The sequence below is a fragment of the Amblyraja radiata genome, chromosome 18 (genome assembly GCF_010909765.2).
Source record: "Amblyraja radiata isolate CabotCenter1 chromosome 18, sAmbRad1.1.pri, whole genome shotgun sequence".
In the NCBI taxonomy this organism is placed as follows: domain Eukaryota; kingdom Metazoa; phylum Chordata; class Chondrichthyes; order Rajiformes; family Rajidae; genus Amblyraja; species Amblyraja radiata.
Window position 1 is genome coordinate 2,630,001 of NC_045973.1, and position 16,944 is coordinate 2,646,944.

Sequence of the window (16,944 nt, forward strand, 5' to 3'; positions counted from 1 at the left end):
ACTGCGGCAGGGAATTCCATAAAGGTCTGTACGTGACCTGCGTGGGTTTCTCCGAGATCTTCGGTTTCCTCCCACACTCCAAAGACGTGCAGGTTCGTAGGTTAATTGGCCTGGTATAAATGTACATTGTCCCTAGTACTGTCTGTTTTGGCACTGTCTCTCTAAACTAAACTAAGCCTGTATCCACCTATCACTCACCAGGCGTTCTCCTGCTCCCATCTCCCTTCCAGCTCTCCCCCCCCCCCCCCCCCCCCATCACAATCAGTCTGGAGAAGGGTGGCTGAAAACAAACACATCCACGTTCTCCAGAGATGCTGCCTGACTCACCGAGATACTCCAGCATATTGTGTCTTTTTTGTAGCAAGCCAGCATCTGCAGTTCCTTGTTTATGCCAAGGATGCATAGATTCCAGCTCAGGGGCCAGTCATTTTAAACTGAGCTCTGTAGGAATTATCCTCTCACATATTACAAAAAAATAACTAAAGTTTAATCAACTATTACTAACTATTAATCAACTTTTTTTAACTAAATTAGACTGTCAAGCCCTTAAACTGCTTAGGTTTCTTATAGGACAATAATAAGTTCATAAGCTCGTAAGTCACGACAGCAAAATTAGGCCGAAACCCTTCGTTCCATAGATGCTGCTGCACCCGCTGAGTTTCTCCAGTATTTTTGTCTGCCTTCGATTTTTCCAGCATCTGCAGTTCCTTCTTAAGCAAATTAGGCCATTCAGCCCATCAAGTCTACTCTGCCATTCAATCATGGCTGATCTATCTCTCCCTCCTAACCCCATTCTCCTGCCTTCTCCCCATAACCCCTGACACCCGCACTAATCAAGTATCTCGATATCGCTGCTTTAGAAATATCCACTGACTTGGCTTCCACTGCCATCTGTGGCATCTACCATGATCTACCATGAATACCAACAGCGAAAAATGATTGGTATTCCGGCATCTGTCTACAAAAATAGCACTGGAGTTTGCTGTAAATTCCTTGTTTAGTTTTGAAGTAAGGCACGGAAACAGGCCCTTCGGCCCACCGAGTCCGCACCGACCAGCGATCCCCGCACACTAACACTATTCTACACACACTAGGGACAATTTACAATTTTACCAAGCCAACTTGCTTGCAAATCTGCACGTCTTTGGAGCGTGGAAGGAAACTGGAGATCCCGGAGAAAACCCACGCAGGTCACGGGGAGAACGTGCAAACTCCGTACAGACAGCGCCTGTAGTCAGGATGGAACCTGGGTCTCTGGCGCTGTGAGGCAGCAACTCTACCGCTGTGCCACCGTGACACACCGCATTACATTTTTATACCGACACGTAGTTTGTTATAAATTCTCTTTAGAGTTTAACTTTTATTATTCTATTACAGTCAGATGAGCCTGAAGAAGGGTCTCGACCCGAAACATCGCCGAGTGTAGAAGGATAAGAGGGGATCTTATTGAAACATATAAGATTATTAAGGGTTTGGACACACTAGAGGCAGGAAACATGTTCCCAATGTTGGGGGAGTCCAGAACCAGGGGCCGCAGTTTAAGAATATGGGGTAAGCCATTTAGATCAGAGATGAGGAAACACTTTTTCACCCAGAGAATTGTGAGTCTGTGGAATTCTCTGCCTCAGAGGGGGTGGAGGCAGGTTCTCTGGATGTTTTCAAGAGGGAGCTAGATAGGGCTCTTAAAGATAGCGGAGTCAGAGGATATGAGGAGAAGGCAGGAACGGGGTACTGATTTGCGATGATCAGCCATGATCACATTGAATGGTGGTGCTGGCTCGATGGGCCGAATGGCCTGCTCCTGCAACTATTGTCTATTGTCCTTCTCCCCAGAGAGGCTGCCTGTCCCGCTGAGTTACTCCAGCATTTTGTGTCTATCTTTGGTGTAAACCAGCATCTGCAGTTCCTTCCTACACACAGAGACCGATGTGACTACTGCTGTCAGGGTTAACTTGCTTTTACTGTAGCAGGGCAGTTTAAGGGAAAGGTTTGTGGAGGCTGGCGATATCGACCCTGCAAGATGCAGCTGCCAGTTGCAGCTCGCAGGCATTCATCATCTTTTCCAAAAGACTCCGTATCAGTCTCGCACACAGCGAGCCTTCTGATCCGTGGAGGAAGCAGGTTGACAGGAAGCCTCCAACACAGCCCAGTCCACAATGAAGCAAATGGTCAAAAATAGCCACTTGGCTGGGGGTGGGGGACAAACACAGTACAGGGAGGACAGGGGAATCGAGCCCAGGACAATGATCACAAAGTATCACCTCTCTTTTAAAAGAAAAGAAAGTTTGAATAGTGAAATTATAGAATTAATATTAAGAAGTGTCGACAATTGGCGATTGCCTGTCACCTTATAGAAAGAAGCATTTGCAAGGCCTTGTCATTGTCACAGACAAGAATAACAGGAAACATTGTGGACAAGAATAGGGACATTTCTTGCCAACCACAGTTTATCAAACGTTCTGCTCTGCTGCGCCAAAATCCCCAAATCTAACAAGTTAAATAAAACTTGCACCCTCCCTCGGGCAGTGTTTAGCTTAATTTAGTTTAGAGATACAGCACGGAAACAGGCCCTTCGGCCCGCCAGGTCTGCCCCAACCAGCGACCCCCGCACACCAAGCCAATTAACCTATAAACCTGTACGTCTTTAAGCCCCTGTCACACTTACGTGTCCTTGGCACGCTAATTATGCGACCTCGTGGTCACGTTGAGGCGCGACGGTCCCGTGAGAGTCGCGCGCGTCTCCATGCGCCCGCACAGCCGTCTGGAGCCCGTGACGTCATTTGAAGATGGACACAAAACGCAGGAATAACTCAGCGGGACCGGCAGCATCTCTGGAGAGAAGCAATGGGTGATGTTTCGTGTCGAGATTCTTCTTCAGTCTGAAAGAAGGGTCTTGACCCGAAACATCATCCATTGCTTCTCTCCATGGATGCTGCCGGTCCCGCTGAGTTATTCCAGCATTTTGTGTCTATCTTCAATTTTCTTGGCCGCGCTCTGGGAGTAGAAGTGGGGGCGGATCCGGTCCGCAACGGCCGTGAGCCCCAGGCCGAGTTCAGCGATCGTTTGCCTGCTTCTGCTGCTGTTGGAAGTGAGATGTTGCGTCACGCCAGGGTCTTGGGCCTGTCCCACTTTGGCCGTCAGTTACGCGACAGACCGGTGGCGCGCAAAGATTTCGTTTGGGACAAAATCCCGGAGCACCGCGCGATATACGTGCACAACTACATACCCCTCCGCGCTTCTCACTGGGACCGGCCCCGTGCGGCCACACGATGCCCGTGCGCCTCAACGCGACCATGTGCTCACGTAATTTGCATGCCAAGGACACGTAAGTGGGACAGGCCCTTAAACCAGAGCAGCCAAAGAAAGCCCAGGCGCTCACAGGGAGACCAAACCCCGTACAGACAGCAGCCGTGGTCAGTATGGAACCCGGGCCTCGGGCGTTGTGAGGCAGCAACTCTACCGCTGCGCCACCGTGCCACCCCATGGACTTTATGCAACTTTGTTGGCACCAGAAACATGGCGACTCTGTGCGCAGTGCCCGGGCGAGCTCTGCTGTATGATTTTACCGTGTTGTACGCAAAAGAAAACACTTCACTGTACCTCGGTACACGTGACAATAAAGTGTTGTTGAATCATCGGGGGGGGGGGGGAGCAGAGGTAGAGTTGCTGCCTTACAGCGCTTGCAGCACCGAAGACCCGGGTTCGATCCCAACCACGGGCGCGGTCTGTACGGAGTTTGCACGTCCTCCCCGTGAGCTGCGTGGGTTTTCTCCGAGATCTTTGGTTTCCTCCCACACTCGAAAGACATGCAGGTCTGTAGTTGAATTGGCTTGGTGTGTGTATAAATTATCCCCAGTGCGTGTGGGACAGTGTTGATGTGCGAGGGCCGCTGGTCGGCGCGGACTCGGTGGGCCGAAGGGCCTGTTGCAGCGCTGTATCTGTGAAACTAAAAACTAAAAAAAGCGAAGACTGTCCTCCAACAAATGAACCAGATTCCCTCGTCGTAATTTGCTCTCATCAGCAAGTTTCCAGAACTTCAAATAATAGAAATGCCTCCTTTTAAAAATGCAACGTGGAAAACAATTTACGGGGCCAAACTTTAACAATGGAAAATAAAGACATCATCCCCGAGCAGCCTTTGAACAGCTACACTGTTAGATTACGTTGGTTAATCTGCGCAACATTTCCACGATCTATTATTCTGACATAATACCACAACCATTCCACACAACAAAACCATTCCTGCAATGCATGGAACAATAACACTGGAGGCCACACAGCTACTGAAGTGATTTGTCCACATGAAGTCCCAAAACAAACTGAGGAAATATGAGAATAAAAGCACGCTGGGATTTTAAAATCCACCCAGCATCCACACAGCCCCGATCTTTCGGAGATTCAGTGAGATGATATTTTACAATTTAAACTCCAGAATGAAGCCTCTAAATACAGCCAACATTCACTGGGAAAGAACATTCTTTCTCACATTCTGATTCCTATTGCAATTGTCAGTATTGAATTCTTGCAGATAAGTCATGTGGTAACTAAAGCAATGGCAATTGTCCCAGCTTGTCTTGTTCTCACGTGCCAATGTCTCTCAGAACAATCCAAATATTATGATTAAATTGCTTGACAATATAGACAATAGGTGCAGGAGTAGGCCATTCGGCCCTTCGAGCCAGCACCGCCATTCAATGTGATCATGGCTGCTCATCCCCAATCAGTACCCCGTTCCTGCCTTCTCCCCATATCCACTGACTCCGCTATCTTTAAAAGCCCTATCTAGCTCTCTCTTCAAAGCATCCAGAGAACTGGCCTCCACCGCCCTCTGAGGCAGAGAATTCCACAGATTCACCACTTGCTGTGTGAAAAAGTGTTTCCTCGTCTCCATTCTAAATGGCTTGTTACTCCTTATTCTTAAACTGTGGCCCCTGGTTCTGGACTCCCCCAACATGTTTCCTGCCTCTAGCGTGTCCAAGCCCTTAGTAATCTTATATGTTTCAATAAGATATCCTCTCATCCTTCTAAACTCCAGAGTGTACAAGCCCAGCCGCTCCATTCTATGTACAGAGACAAAAAAGCCTGAACCAATGCAGCATCATTTTCTACAGGTCAGTTTGTGCACAAGTTGATTTGACATTAATTATACAAAGGGTATGGCTTAGAGATCCATCAGCAGAATGGGTCAACACTGCGAGGGAGGTGGTTGCAACACATAGGGTTCGATCCTGAGGTGGCAAAGGGCGGGTAGAGTCGCTGCCTCACAGCACCAGAGACCCCGTTCGATCCAGGCCACAGGTGCTGTCTGTGTGGAGTTTGCACCTTCTCCCTGTGACTGCGTGCATTTCCTCCGGGTGCTCCGGTTTCCTCCCACATCCCAAAGACGTACAACTTTGCAGGTTAATCCACCCTGTGTACATTGCCCCCTAGTGTGTCGGGAGTGGATGAGAAGGTGGGATAACACAGAACTAGTGTGAACGGGTGATCGCTGGTCAGTGTGGACTCGATGGGCCGAAGGGCCTGTTTCCGTGCTGCATCTTTTAATCAATCATCAATTGCATTTATCATCTTCACCAAAGATGATAAAAAAAAATTTAATTTCAAAATATGTATTTTTCAGAAATAGAAAAAGGAAGCAGTTTCCTTCCTGCACCTGACCAGAATCTTTTTATTTTCTAATTACAGAATAAATATGTGCATGATCTCATGTTTACCACATCACTCCACAGAATGTCCAATCAGGTTAAGTCCAACTCACTGTGTTCTTGGCTTCAACATGTTCTCTCTAGATTTCCGATCCAGGGCTCGGTTTATTGATCATTCAACCATTTGACAAATGACAATTTAACTACAGCCTGTAATTGGGCAGCAGCTATGTGACATATTTGCTTACCACAGTACTATATCTTGTTTGTTTTTGTGTGCTTAATGTGCGCAGCGTTAGAGTTGCTGCCTCACAGCGCCAGAGACCCGGGCCACGGGTGCTGGTCCTGACCACGGGTGCTGCCTAGACGGAGTTTGCACGTTCTCCCCATGACCGCGTGAGATCTCTCCGGGATCTCCGGTTTCCTCCCGCACTCCAAAGACGTACAGGTTTATAGGTTAATTGGCTTTGGTGAATCAGGCAGCATCTCTGGAGAACATGGATAGGTGACGTTTCACAGAGTGCTGGAGTAACTCATCGGGTGCAGCAGCATCTATGGAGCTAAGGAAATAGGCAACGTTTCGGCCCGAAACCCTTCCGGGTTTCAGCCCGAAACGTTGCCTATTTCCAGAAGGGTTTCAGCCCGAAACGTTGCTTATTTCCTTAGCTCCACAGATGCTACTGCACCATAACTCATCGGGTCAGGCAGCATCTGTGGAGAACATGGATAGGTAACGTTTTGGGTCGGAACAATTCTTCAGCATCCGTGTGGATCATGCCGGCAGCTTTACCTTTACTGAAGAAGGGCTCTGTACGGCAGCAACCCAGATGTTAGATTGTCCTACAAGGGGAAATTATTCCGTGCAACCTACTTTACCTCAACTGTTATAGGATTCAACTAAGATCCCCCCCCCACCCAAACCTCCCTTGCTGCAGAGAAGGGTTCATTCAATCTTTCTTCCACCAATGTCAAGCATTTTGGCCAACGAGAGTTGTTTTTTAAATGTGCTATATAAATAAATGTGACGACTTGACTTGACTTGACTTGACTTGCCTCCATGTTACAGTTCCCCAGGATCACCAATATCCTCGTTAACTTCCTTCCCCCTCCCGACAATGCAATCATATCCTTCCTGGGCTATGGTGACCAGAGCAGAGAGGGGTGGTCATGCTGCGATGTAATTAACGTTATATAGAGTGGGGACAGATACAGGCGGGAGGGAGTGAGTTGATGGAGGCGAGGGATGATCTCATCCATGTCTTGATGCTGTCGATCCCGTTATGGAACAAATGTTTCCGCTCCAGGACCAGCGAGATCTGAGGAGCCCATGCTTGCTTTACGACAGTGCCTACTTACACAGCGTTCTGGCGCCTATAAACATGTTAGTGTATATTATTACAATAATATTTAATCTTTAACATGTGTCGAGTTTATACCTTTTAGTTATTGGTCTCCTTTAGTGATACAGTGCGGAAACAGGCCCTCCGGCCCACCGGCTCCGCGCCGACCAGCGATCCCCGCACACTAACACTATCCTACACCCACTAGGGACAATTTACACTTACACCAAGCCAATTCACCTACAAACCCGCACGTCTTTGGAGTGTGGGAGGGAACCGATGATCACGGAGAAAAGCCACGCGGAGAACGTACAAACTCCGTACAGACAGCACCCATAGTCGGGATCGAACCGGTGTCTCTGGCGCTGTGAGGCAGCAACTCTAACGCTGCGCCACCGTGCCACCTATTACAATAATATTTGATTTTTAACATGTGTTGATTTTATGATTTTTAGATATTGGTTTACTTTAGAGATACAGAAGGGAAACAGGCCCTTCGGCCCACCGGCTCCGCGCCGACCAGCAATGACTCCATGTTTCCACACTTGTATGAATTGTATGTCAGTGTGACGGTCCTCATGGCTGGTGTGTGCGGGAACTTCCTTGGATAGTGGAAGCAGAGGAGATGACATTTCACACGGATGTGCAGGGAGTGGAGGGATAGGGAGATTATTTCTACATCGTCACGTTCGGCACGGACATTGTGGGCTGACGAGGAAAAACCTTTTCACCCAGAGAGTTGTGAATAAACATAGAAACATAGACAATAGGTGCAGGAGGAGGCCATTCAGCCCTTCGAGCCAGCACCGCCATTCAATATGATCACGGCTGATCATCCATATTCAGTTCCCGTTCCTGCTTTTTCCCCATATCCCTTGATTCCGTTAGCCCTAAGAGCTAAATCTAACTCTCTCTTGAAAACATCCAGGTAATTGGCCTCCATTGCTTTCTGTGGCAGAGAATTCCACAGATTCACAACTCTCTGGGTGAAAAGGTTTTTCCTCATCTCAGTCCCAAATGGCCTACCCCTTATTCACAAACTGTGACCCCTGGTTCTGGACCCCCAACATTGACAACATGATTTCTGCATCTAGCTTGTCCAATCCCTTAAAAAATATATATGTTTCTATAAGATCCTCTCTCATCCTTCTAAATTCCAGAGAATACAAGCCCAGTCAATCCATTCTTTCATATGTCAGTCCCGCCATCCGGGGAATTAACCTTGTGAACCTGCGCATGGATGATCAGCCATGATCATATTGATGACGGTGCTGGCTCGAAGGGCCAAATGGCCTACTCCTGCACCTATTGTCTAGATTTCTATGTTTCTATTAACACAATGATATGGTCCATCCAAAACATGTTGGTCTCCCAGCAGAGCGAGATGTCCATGAGGGAATGTTGCCAACTGGCCCGCTCCAGACTGCAGGAGTACCTGGAAACTTACACCCCTGGTATGAACATTGATTTTGCTAACTTCAAGTAGCTCCATGCATCCCCTCTCTCTCCATCCCTCCCCCACCAAAGTCGTAGCAGCTTCACACATCTTGTTGAGTCTCGTTGTCTGTAACTTGTGTTCACCCAGCCCCCAGTGAACCATGGCCTGTTTCTTTTATCATATCTTTCATTAATTCGTTCTATATCTCTCTACATCACCGTCTATATCTCTCGTTTCCCTCTCCCCTAACTCTCATCTGAAGAAGGGTCTCGACACGAAACATCACCCGTTCCTTCTCTCCAGAGATGCTGCCTCTCCCACTGAGTTACTCCAGCATTTTGTGTCTACCTTCGGTTGAAACTAGCCTCTGCAGTTCCTTTACTCCACACTAATTCACGGCATACGCAAGACTATGAAATATTTTTTGCAGGCATGGTAGAGGCGTACAGTTGTGATGTATCCCAGTCCAGAAGCTTCTACACAATGTCATGACTCACTTACCCCCCTGAGGGTCCAACCGCTGACCACAGACAAGAGGGACGAGTTGCTGCCTTCCTGTGAAGTAGGCCTGCGAAACAAAAAGAAAATCGACCATTAACAACCATTAACAATGGGCGGTAGAGTTACTGCCTCACAGCACCGGAGACCCGGGTTCGATCCTGACCATGGGTGCTGTCTGCGCGGAGTTTGAACGTTCTCCCCGTGACCTGTGTGGGGTTTCTCCGGGAGTTCCGGTTTCCTCCCACACTCCAAAGACGTGCAGGTTTGTAGGCAAATTGGCTTGGTGTATGTGTAAATTGCCCCTAGTGTGTGTAGGGTAGTGTTAGTGTATAGGGTGATTGCTGGTCAGTGTGGACTCGGTGGGCTGAAGGGCCTGTTTCCACGCTGTATCTCTAAACTAAACAATAACATCATTCTCAGACAACAGATTTAAAGGTGAAACGGTCTCACGATGGATGACATTTTCAGTTTCCGCAGAATATTGAGCTCATTAATCCATCCATGCAGATGGGATTGTTTCATGGAGGTCCTGTCATATAATGGCTTAGAACATAGAACAGTACAGCACAGGAACAGGCCCTTCGGCCCACAATGTCCATGCCGAACGTGATGCCAGTTCAACATAGGCAACACAGTGGTGCAACTGGTAGAGTCGCTGCCTCACAGCGCCAGAGACTCAGGTTAGATCCTGACCTCGGCTGCTGTCTGTACGGAGTTTGTACGTTCTCCCTGTGACCACCTGGGTTTTCTCCGGGTGCTCCGGCTTCCTCCCACGCTTCAAATACGTGCGGGTTTGCAGGATAATTGTCCCTCTGTGAATTGCCCCCTAGTGTGCAGGGAGTGGATGAGAAAACCTGGATAACATAGAACTTGTGTCTATTGACTATCGCACCCACATACAATACTCCTCCTTTTCTTTAAGGAGACTTAAGCATTTAGACGATATAAACTAAAGGTTTTTATGCCCACTGTTTTAATGAAACGTTACAGCTGCAAGTTTAGAAGCATAGACAACAGGTGCAGGATTAGAGGCCATTCGGCCCTTCGAGCCTGCACCGCCATTCAATATGATCATGGCTGATCATCCAACTCAGTATCCCATCCCTGCCTTCTCTCCATACCCCCTGATCCCTTTAGCCACAAGGGCCACATCTAACTCCCTCTTAAATATTCTTACAATTTCGTTGTACATGGTTCATGTTACAATGACAATAAAGAAACTATTCTAAACTATTCTATTCTATTCTATTCTATATAGCCAATGAACTGTGGCCTCAACTACATTCTGTGGCAGAGAGTTCCACAGATTCACCACTCTCTGTGTGAAAATTATTTTTCTCATTATTTCATCCTTCAGCCCCTTAACCCGGTCACATCCATCAGCCGTTGACCTTTGCGCAAGTCAGATCTGTTAGTGACTGTACCCTGAGCATAGAGATCTTTCCAGAGATAAGGACCCGTAGGTGAGTGGCTGTGACAAGAGAAGGTCTGCCATAGACCATATTAGGCTTTGTTTCCACTGAGGGGGCGGTGATGTGTGGTTTCAAGGTGGGTGACTCATGGCAGACGTGTGAAACTTAGCTGGCTCCCACACTAAATGAAAGATTTATCCACGAATAACATCTCTGAGTGTGATTACAACTCCCACAATCTGTCCATCACAAAGCTGGCTCAGCGGTAGAGTTGCTGCCTCACAGCGCCAGAGACTCGGGTTCGATCCCAACTACGGGTGCTGTCTGTACGGAGTTTGTACGTTCTCTCTGTGAGTCGCGTGGGTTTCTCCGGGTGCTCCGGCTTCCTCCCACACTCCAAATTAACTAAGTCTATTGGCCAAGTATTCACATACAAGGAATTTGCCTTGGTGCTCCGCCCACAAGTAACAACATGACATACAGTGACAGTTACGAATGACTCACAAAACACTAAACATTAATAATAATAAAACATTAATGATAAAACACCATTGATCAAACATGTGAACCAACAAAATACCAGATCAAAGGGAGGCTACAGATTTTTGGCTGTTGAGTAGAGTTACTGATTGTGGATAAAAACTGTGACGGCGGGTTTGTAGGTTAATGGGCTTCGGTAAATTGTAGGATGGTGTTAGTGTACGGGGTAATCGCTGGTCAGCAAGGGCTCCGTGGGCCGAAGGGCCTGTTTCTGCGCTGTTTCTCCAAAGTCTAAAATATTTGGTATCAGCCAGCATGTGCAGTTCCTTCCTACACACATTACTGAGTCTAGCTCTGCCTCCTACAGTTCTGTCCACAGTACTGTACTGAGAAAAACATTACCTGCTGCCACGTCAACATACTGCCCACTATAAAGTGGACAAGCCAGGCGTTCTGGAATGGTCAAACACAAGATAATACACCAAGCCCAAACACACCAATCTGTACTCCTGTCTACCTCATCACAGACACTCGGACTATCTTTGATCGGACTTTACTGGCTTTACCTTGCACTCAACGTTATTCCCTTATCATGTGTAGGAATGAACTGCAGATGCTAGTTCAAACCGAAGATAGCAGGACAGGCAGCATCTATGGAGAGAAGGAATAGGTGACGTTTCGGGTCGTGACCCTTCTTCAATTCTGATTCTGATGAAGATTTCTTGACCCGAAACGTCACCCATTCCTTCTATCCAGTGATGCTGCCTGTCCCGCTGAGTTACTCCAGCATTCTGTGTCTACCTATATTCCCATATCATGTATCTGTACACTGTAAATGGCTCAATTATAATCATGTATTGTCTTTCTGCTGACTGGTCGGCACGCAACAAAAGGTTTTCACTGTACCTCGGTACACGTGACAATAAACCAAACTAAAACACAACTAAAACAAACATAGCGCAGTACAGCGCAGGAAGAGGCCCTTCAGCCCACAATGTCCGTGCCAGCACGTGATCCATATCCCTCCATTCCCTGCATATCCATGTGCCTGTCTAAAAGCCCCTTAAACACCACTATCGTCTCTGCCCCCACCACTACCACTGGCAGCCTGTTCCAGGCACCCACTGTGTAAAGATACTTGCCCCACACATCTCCCCTCTTAACTTTGTGTATTACTCAGAATAGAAAAAATGTTGCAGACACAAAAAACTGCAGATGCTGGAATCCTGAGTAGAAAACAGTGCTAGAGTAACTCAGCGGGTCAGGCAGCATCTGTGGAGAACATGGATAGGTGACGTTTCAGGTCGGGCCCGTACTTCATTTTGAATGAACACTGGTCCTGAAATGGTACAGCATTGGCTACTAGTGACATGTTCAATTTCCTCCATCATATGCTTTAAATACTATTTTTTTAAATTAAGATACTCCATGAGGAAAGGATATCAACACTTTTGAAAACCATCGAGCAAAAATAACATCCAGATAAAATCTCTGTATATATTTGAAAGCCATTTTAAAAGCAGAACCTCCCAACAGACTCTGCACAGAAACGTGAGAAATGCATGTCCCCAAATAACTGAGCCTTGTGTTAAATAGAGAGATCACTTCATTAAAATCCAGTAAGGTATTTTCAGAAAATGTTTCAGGTTTTCAGAACACTGATGCAATCATGAAGAAAGCTCATCAGAGCCTCTACTTCCTGAGAAGATTACGGAGAGTCGGTTTGTCAAGGAGGACTCTCTCTAACTTCTACAGGTGCACAGTAGAGAGCATGCTGACCGGTTGCATCGTGGCTTGGTTCGGCAACTTGAGCGTCCAGGAACGGAAAAGGCTGCAAAGAGTTGAAAACACTGCCCAGTCCATCATCGGCTCTGACCTCCCCACCATCGAGGGGATCTATCGCAGTCGCTGCCTCAAAAAGGCTGCCAGTATCAAGGACCCACACCATCCTGGCCACACACTCATCTCCCCGCTACCTTCAGGTAGAAGGTACAGGAGCCTGAAATCTGCAACATCCAGGTTCAGGAATAGCTGCTTCCCCACAGCCATCAGGCTATTAAACACAACTTCATACAAACTCTGAACTATAACAGCCTATTGCACTTTATCTGTTTATTTATGTGTATATTCATATGTGGTCTATGGTATATGGACACACTGATCTAATCTGTATTTGGGACGACAGATGGCACAATGGGCTAAGTGTTCGGCTGGCAACCGGAAGGTAGCCGGTTCGAATCCCGCTTGGAGTGCATACTGTCGTTGTGTCCTTGGGCAAGACACTTCACCCACCTTTGCCTGTGTGTGAATGTGTGTGAATGTGTGTGAGTGATTGGTGGTGGTCGGAGGGGCCGTAGGCGCAGATTGGCAGCCACGCTTCCGTCAGTCTGCCCCAGGGCAGCTGTGGCTACAGAAGTAGCTTACCACCACCGAGTGTGACTGAGGAGTGAATGAATAATGCGATGTAAAGCGCCTTGAGTATTCTAGAAAGGCGCTATATAAATCCCATCCATTATTATTATTATTATTATTTATGCCTACAATATCCTGTTGTGCTGCAGCAAGCAAGAATTTCATTGTCCTATCTGGGACACATGACAATAAACACTGTGTTCAAGAAGGAACTGCAGATGCTGGAAAACCGAAGGTAGACAAAAATGCCGGAGAAAACTCAGAGGGTGCAGCAGCATCTATGGAGCGAAGGAAATAGGCAACGTTTCGGGCCGAAACCCTCGGGTTTCGGCCCGAAACGTTACCTATTTCCCGAGGGATTCGGCCCCGAAAACGTCGCCTATTTCCTTCGCTCCATAGATGCTGCCGCACCCGCTGAGTTTCCCCAGCACTCTTGACTTGTGTTGAGGTCTGTAGACAGCGCCCTCTGCTGCCAAGTCTCTCCGAGATCTCACAGCAAGAGAAACCAAAATCCCAGCAACAACTAATGCCCCCCGTCCCACATAGGCGACTTTTTAGGCGACTGGGCTGGTGTCACCCGTATGGTCGTGAGTCGTCTCCTCAGTCGCCCCAAGAGTCGTAGCGTTTTTCTGGTCGCCGCTGGATTTTGAAATGATGAAAACTTTTCGGCGACAGTGGGCTTGACGCCAATGAGCGGAGCTTGACTTCTCCTGACGTAGGTTGTCTTCGGTGAATTCCATTGGCGACTACCTACGTCAACCGGCATCAGGTACCGGCGACTGAATTGTCGTAGCTTGTCGCGGGTGGACGCAGGTTGCCGTAGGTGGATGCCCTAATGGGTCGCCAGTTGTCGGTAGCTTGACGTCGACTTGGTGGTAGGTTGTTGTAGACATTGTCGTAGGGGGTTCAGTCGCCGTTGTTTCAGCGACCTGCTACGACAGTGGCAGTCGCTGAAAAAATCGCCTAAGTGGGACAGGCCCATGACTAAGCACCCCCCTCTATCTCCGCCCCTCCCCCATCCTAGTCATTGCACTAGTTTCATTGTTGTCTTGTTGAGTCTCATTTTCACCTAGCCCCCAGTGAACCATGGCCTGTTTCCTTTATCATCAGTACTTTTTTGCCTATCTCTCCTTCATCTGTTCTATATCTCTCTCTACATCACCGTCTATACCTCTCGTTTCCCTCTCCCCCTGACTCTCAGACTGAAGAAGGGTGGGTGCCTGGAACGCGCTGCTAGGGGTGGGTGGTGGTGGAGGCAGATACAGTAGCAGCACATGTCAGACATCCCAAAACGTCACCTATTCCTTTTCCCCACAGAAAACTGAGACGCGGAAAACCCCTTTCACCCAGAGAGTTGTGAATCTGTGGAATTCTCTGCCACAGAAGGCAGTGGAGGCCGATTCACTGGATGTTTTCAAGAGAGAGTTAGATTTAGCTCTTCGGGCTAAAGGAATCAAGGGATATGGGGAGAAAGCAGGAACGGGGTACTGATTTTGGATGATCAAAAGGGCCGAATAATAATAATAATAATAATGGATAGGATTTATATAGCGCCTTTCTAATACTCAAGGCGCTTTACATCGCATTATTCATTCACTCCTCAGTCACACTCGGTGGTGGTAAGCTACTTCTGTAGCCACAGCTGCCCTGGGGCAGACTGACGGAAGCGTGGCTGCCAATCTGCGCCTACGGCCCCTCCGACCACCACCAATCACTCACACACATTCACACACATTCACACACAGGCAAAGGTGGGTGAAGTGTCTTTCCCAAGGACACAATGACAGTATGCACTCCAAGTGGGATTCGAACCGGCTACCTTCCGGTTGCCAGCCGAACACTTAGCCCATTGTGCCATTGCCCACTCCTGCACCTATTTTCTATTTTCTATGCTGCCTGCCTTCAACATTAGTTCCACGTTATCCCACTCTCGTGTACTCTGGTGCTGACGTATTTTGGGACCTGCCGCTGAATGAAGTCCAGAATAGAAAGACATTAGGTTGTCGTAACCAAGACACAGGTGGATCAACTCACAGCTGAACACCCGTGACATTGAATCATACCCCATTCAAATAAAGGGTCAAGGTGCCAGAGTAACTCAGCGGCTCAGGCAGTATCTCTGGAGACTCATTGGGCTGAAGAAGAGTCATATAGTCATTGACTCATAGAGTGATACTGCGTGGAAGCAGGCCCTTCGGCCCAACTTGCCCATGCAGACCAACATATCCGATCTACACCAGTCCCACCTCCCCGCGTTTGGTCCATATCCCTCCAAACCTGTCCTAACAATGTATCTGTCTAAAGGGCCTGCCCCACGAGCATGCGACCTGCATGCGGCGAGCGCGACCAAACCGGAAGCGAGGGTTGCGCAGAGGTCGAGTGAGTGATGTGAAGTTCGAGCCAAGTCCGCGGGAAGTTCGCGCGTGACGTACGGCGTTAAGACGCTGCGTACGCCCGTCGAGGCGATGCGTACAGCGTCGAGGCGGCTGCGGGCCGGCAGGCCGTTGTCGCGCGGAATTTTTGAACACGGTCAGTTTTTCGGAGCCCCGCGCGATGTCGGGACCAGCTCCGTACAACTCCATACGGCTCCGGCGATCGAAGTGGGACCGGCACCGCGAGGCCGTACGGCTCAAGCCACCACGTTAGGTCGCGCTTGCCGCATGGAGTCGCATGCTCGTGGGACTGGCCCTTAACTGTTTCTTAAACGTTCTTGCGATAGTCCCAGCCTCAACTACCTCCTCTGGCAGCTCGTTCCATACACCCACCACCCTTATGTAAAAAAGTTACTCCTCAGATTCCTATTAAATCCTCCCCCCCCCCCCTCACCTTAAACCTACCTCCTCTTGTGCTCGATTCCCCTACTCTGAACAAGAGACTCTGTGCGTCTACCCGATCTATTCCTCTCATAATTTTGTATCACACCTCACCCTCTCACGCTCCAAGGAAGAGAGTCCTTGCTTGCTCAACCTCAGTACAGGCACTCGAGTCCTGGCAACATCTGAACCCGAAACGTCACCTATCTATGTTCTCCACAGATGCTGCCTGACCCGCTGAGTTACTCCAGCACTTTGTGTCTTTTACTTTGTAAAGCAGCAACTGCAGTTCCTTGTTGAAGGTAACACACACTGAGAAACATAATGAGGTTTTTAATATTCAGTTCCATTCTGTAATGGAACAGGGCACAACTGAATTCTCCCTTTCCATGTAAATATCCATTTACATCATTCAGTTAATCCTCCCCCCTTTATAAACTGGGATCACCGTTGCCAACAGCAACATCTGTCCGCCAGCTGTTTGCTGTGGTGCAGCAGATGTGTCGTAGGCTGCACCCTCTGCACAACACTGCCGTTACCATGGCCACAGCTTGCTGCAATGCCTCCCGTTCCTCCCATGGGAAGATAGACACAAAACGCTGGAGTAACTCAGCGGGTCAGGCACCGTCGCGCCAGGGTCTTGGGCCTGTCCCACTTTGGTCGTCAGTTACGTGACAGGCCGTTGGCGCGCGAAGATTTTGTTCACTACAAAAAGTTCGGAGCCCCGCGCGATCTCGCGCACAACTACATACCCCTCCGCTCTTCTCAGTGAGACTGGCCCTGCGCAGCCACACGATGCCCGTACACCTCAACGTGACCACGAGGTCGTGTAGTTTGCATGCCAAGGACACGTAAGTGGGACAGGCCCTTAAGTCTTCTTCTTCGTGCAAATGAAACATAAAC

The 16,944-nt window shown here is 48.4% G+C and overlaps 1 protein-coding gene across 2 annotated transcripts in view; it reads right to left on the reverse strand.

Annotated features, from left to right (window-relative positions):
• The window catches only part of arhgef3 (Rho guanine nucleotide exchange factor 3), a 134,024-nt gene that overhangs the window by 98,563 nt on the left and 18,517 nt on the right, over positions 1–16,944 (reverse strand). For both annotated transcript variants that reach the window (XM_033036579.1, XM_033036578.1), the window contains exon 2: positions 8,925–8,991. In XM_033036579.1, the coding sequence (XP_032892470.1) occupies positions 8,925–8,991 (67 nt within the window). The remainder of the gene's footprint in view (positions 1–8,924; positions 8,992–16,944) is intronic.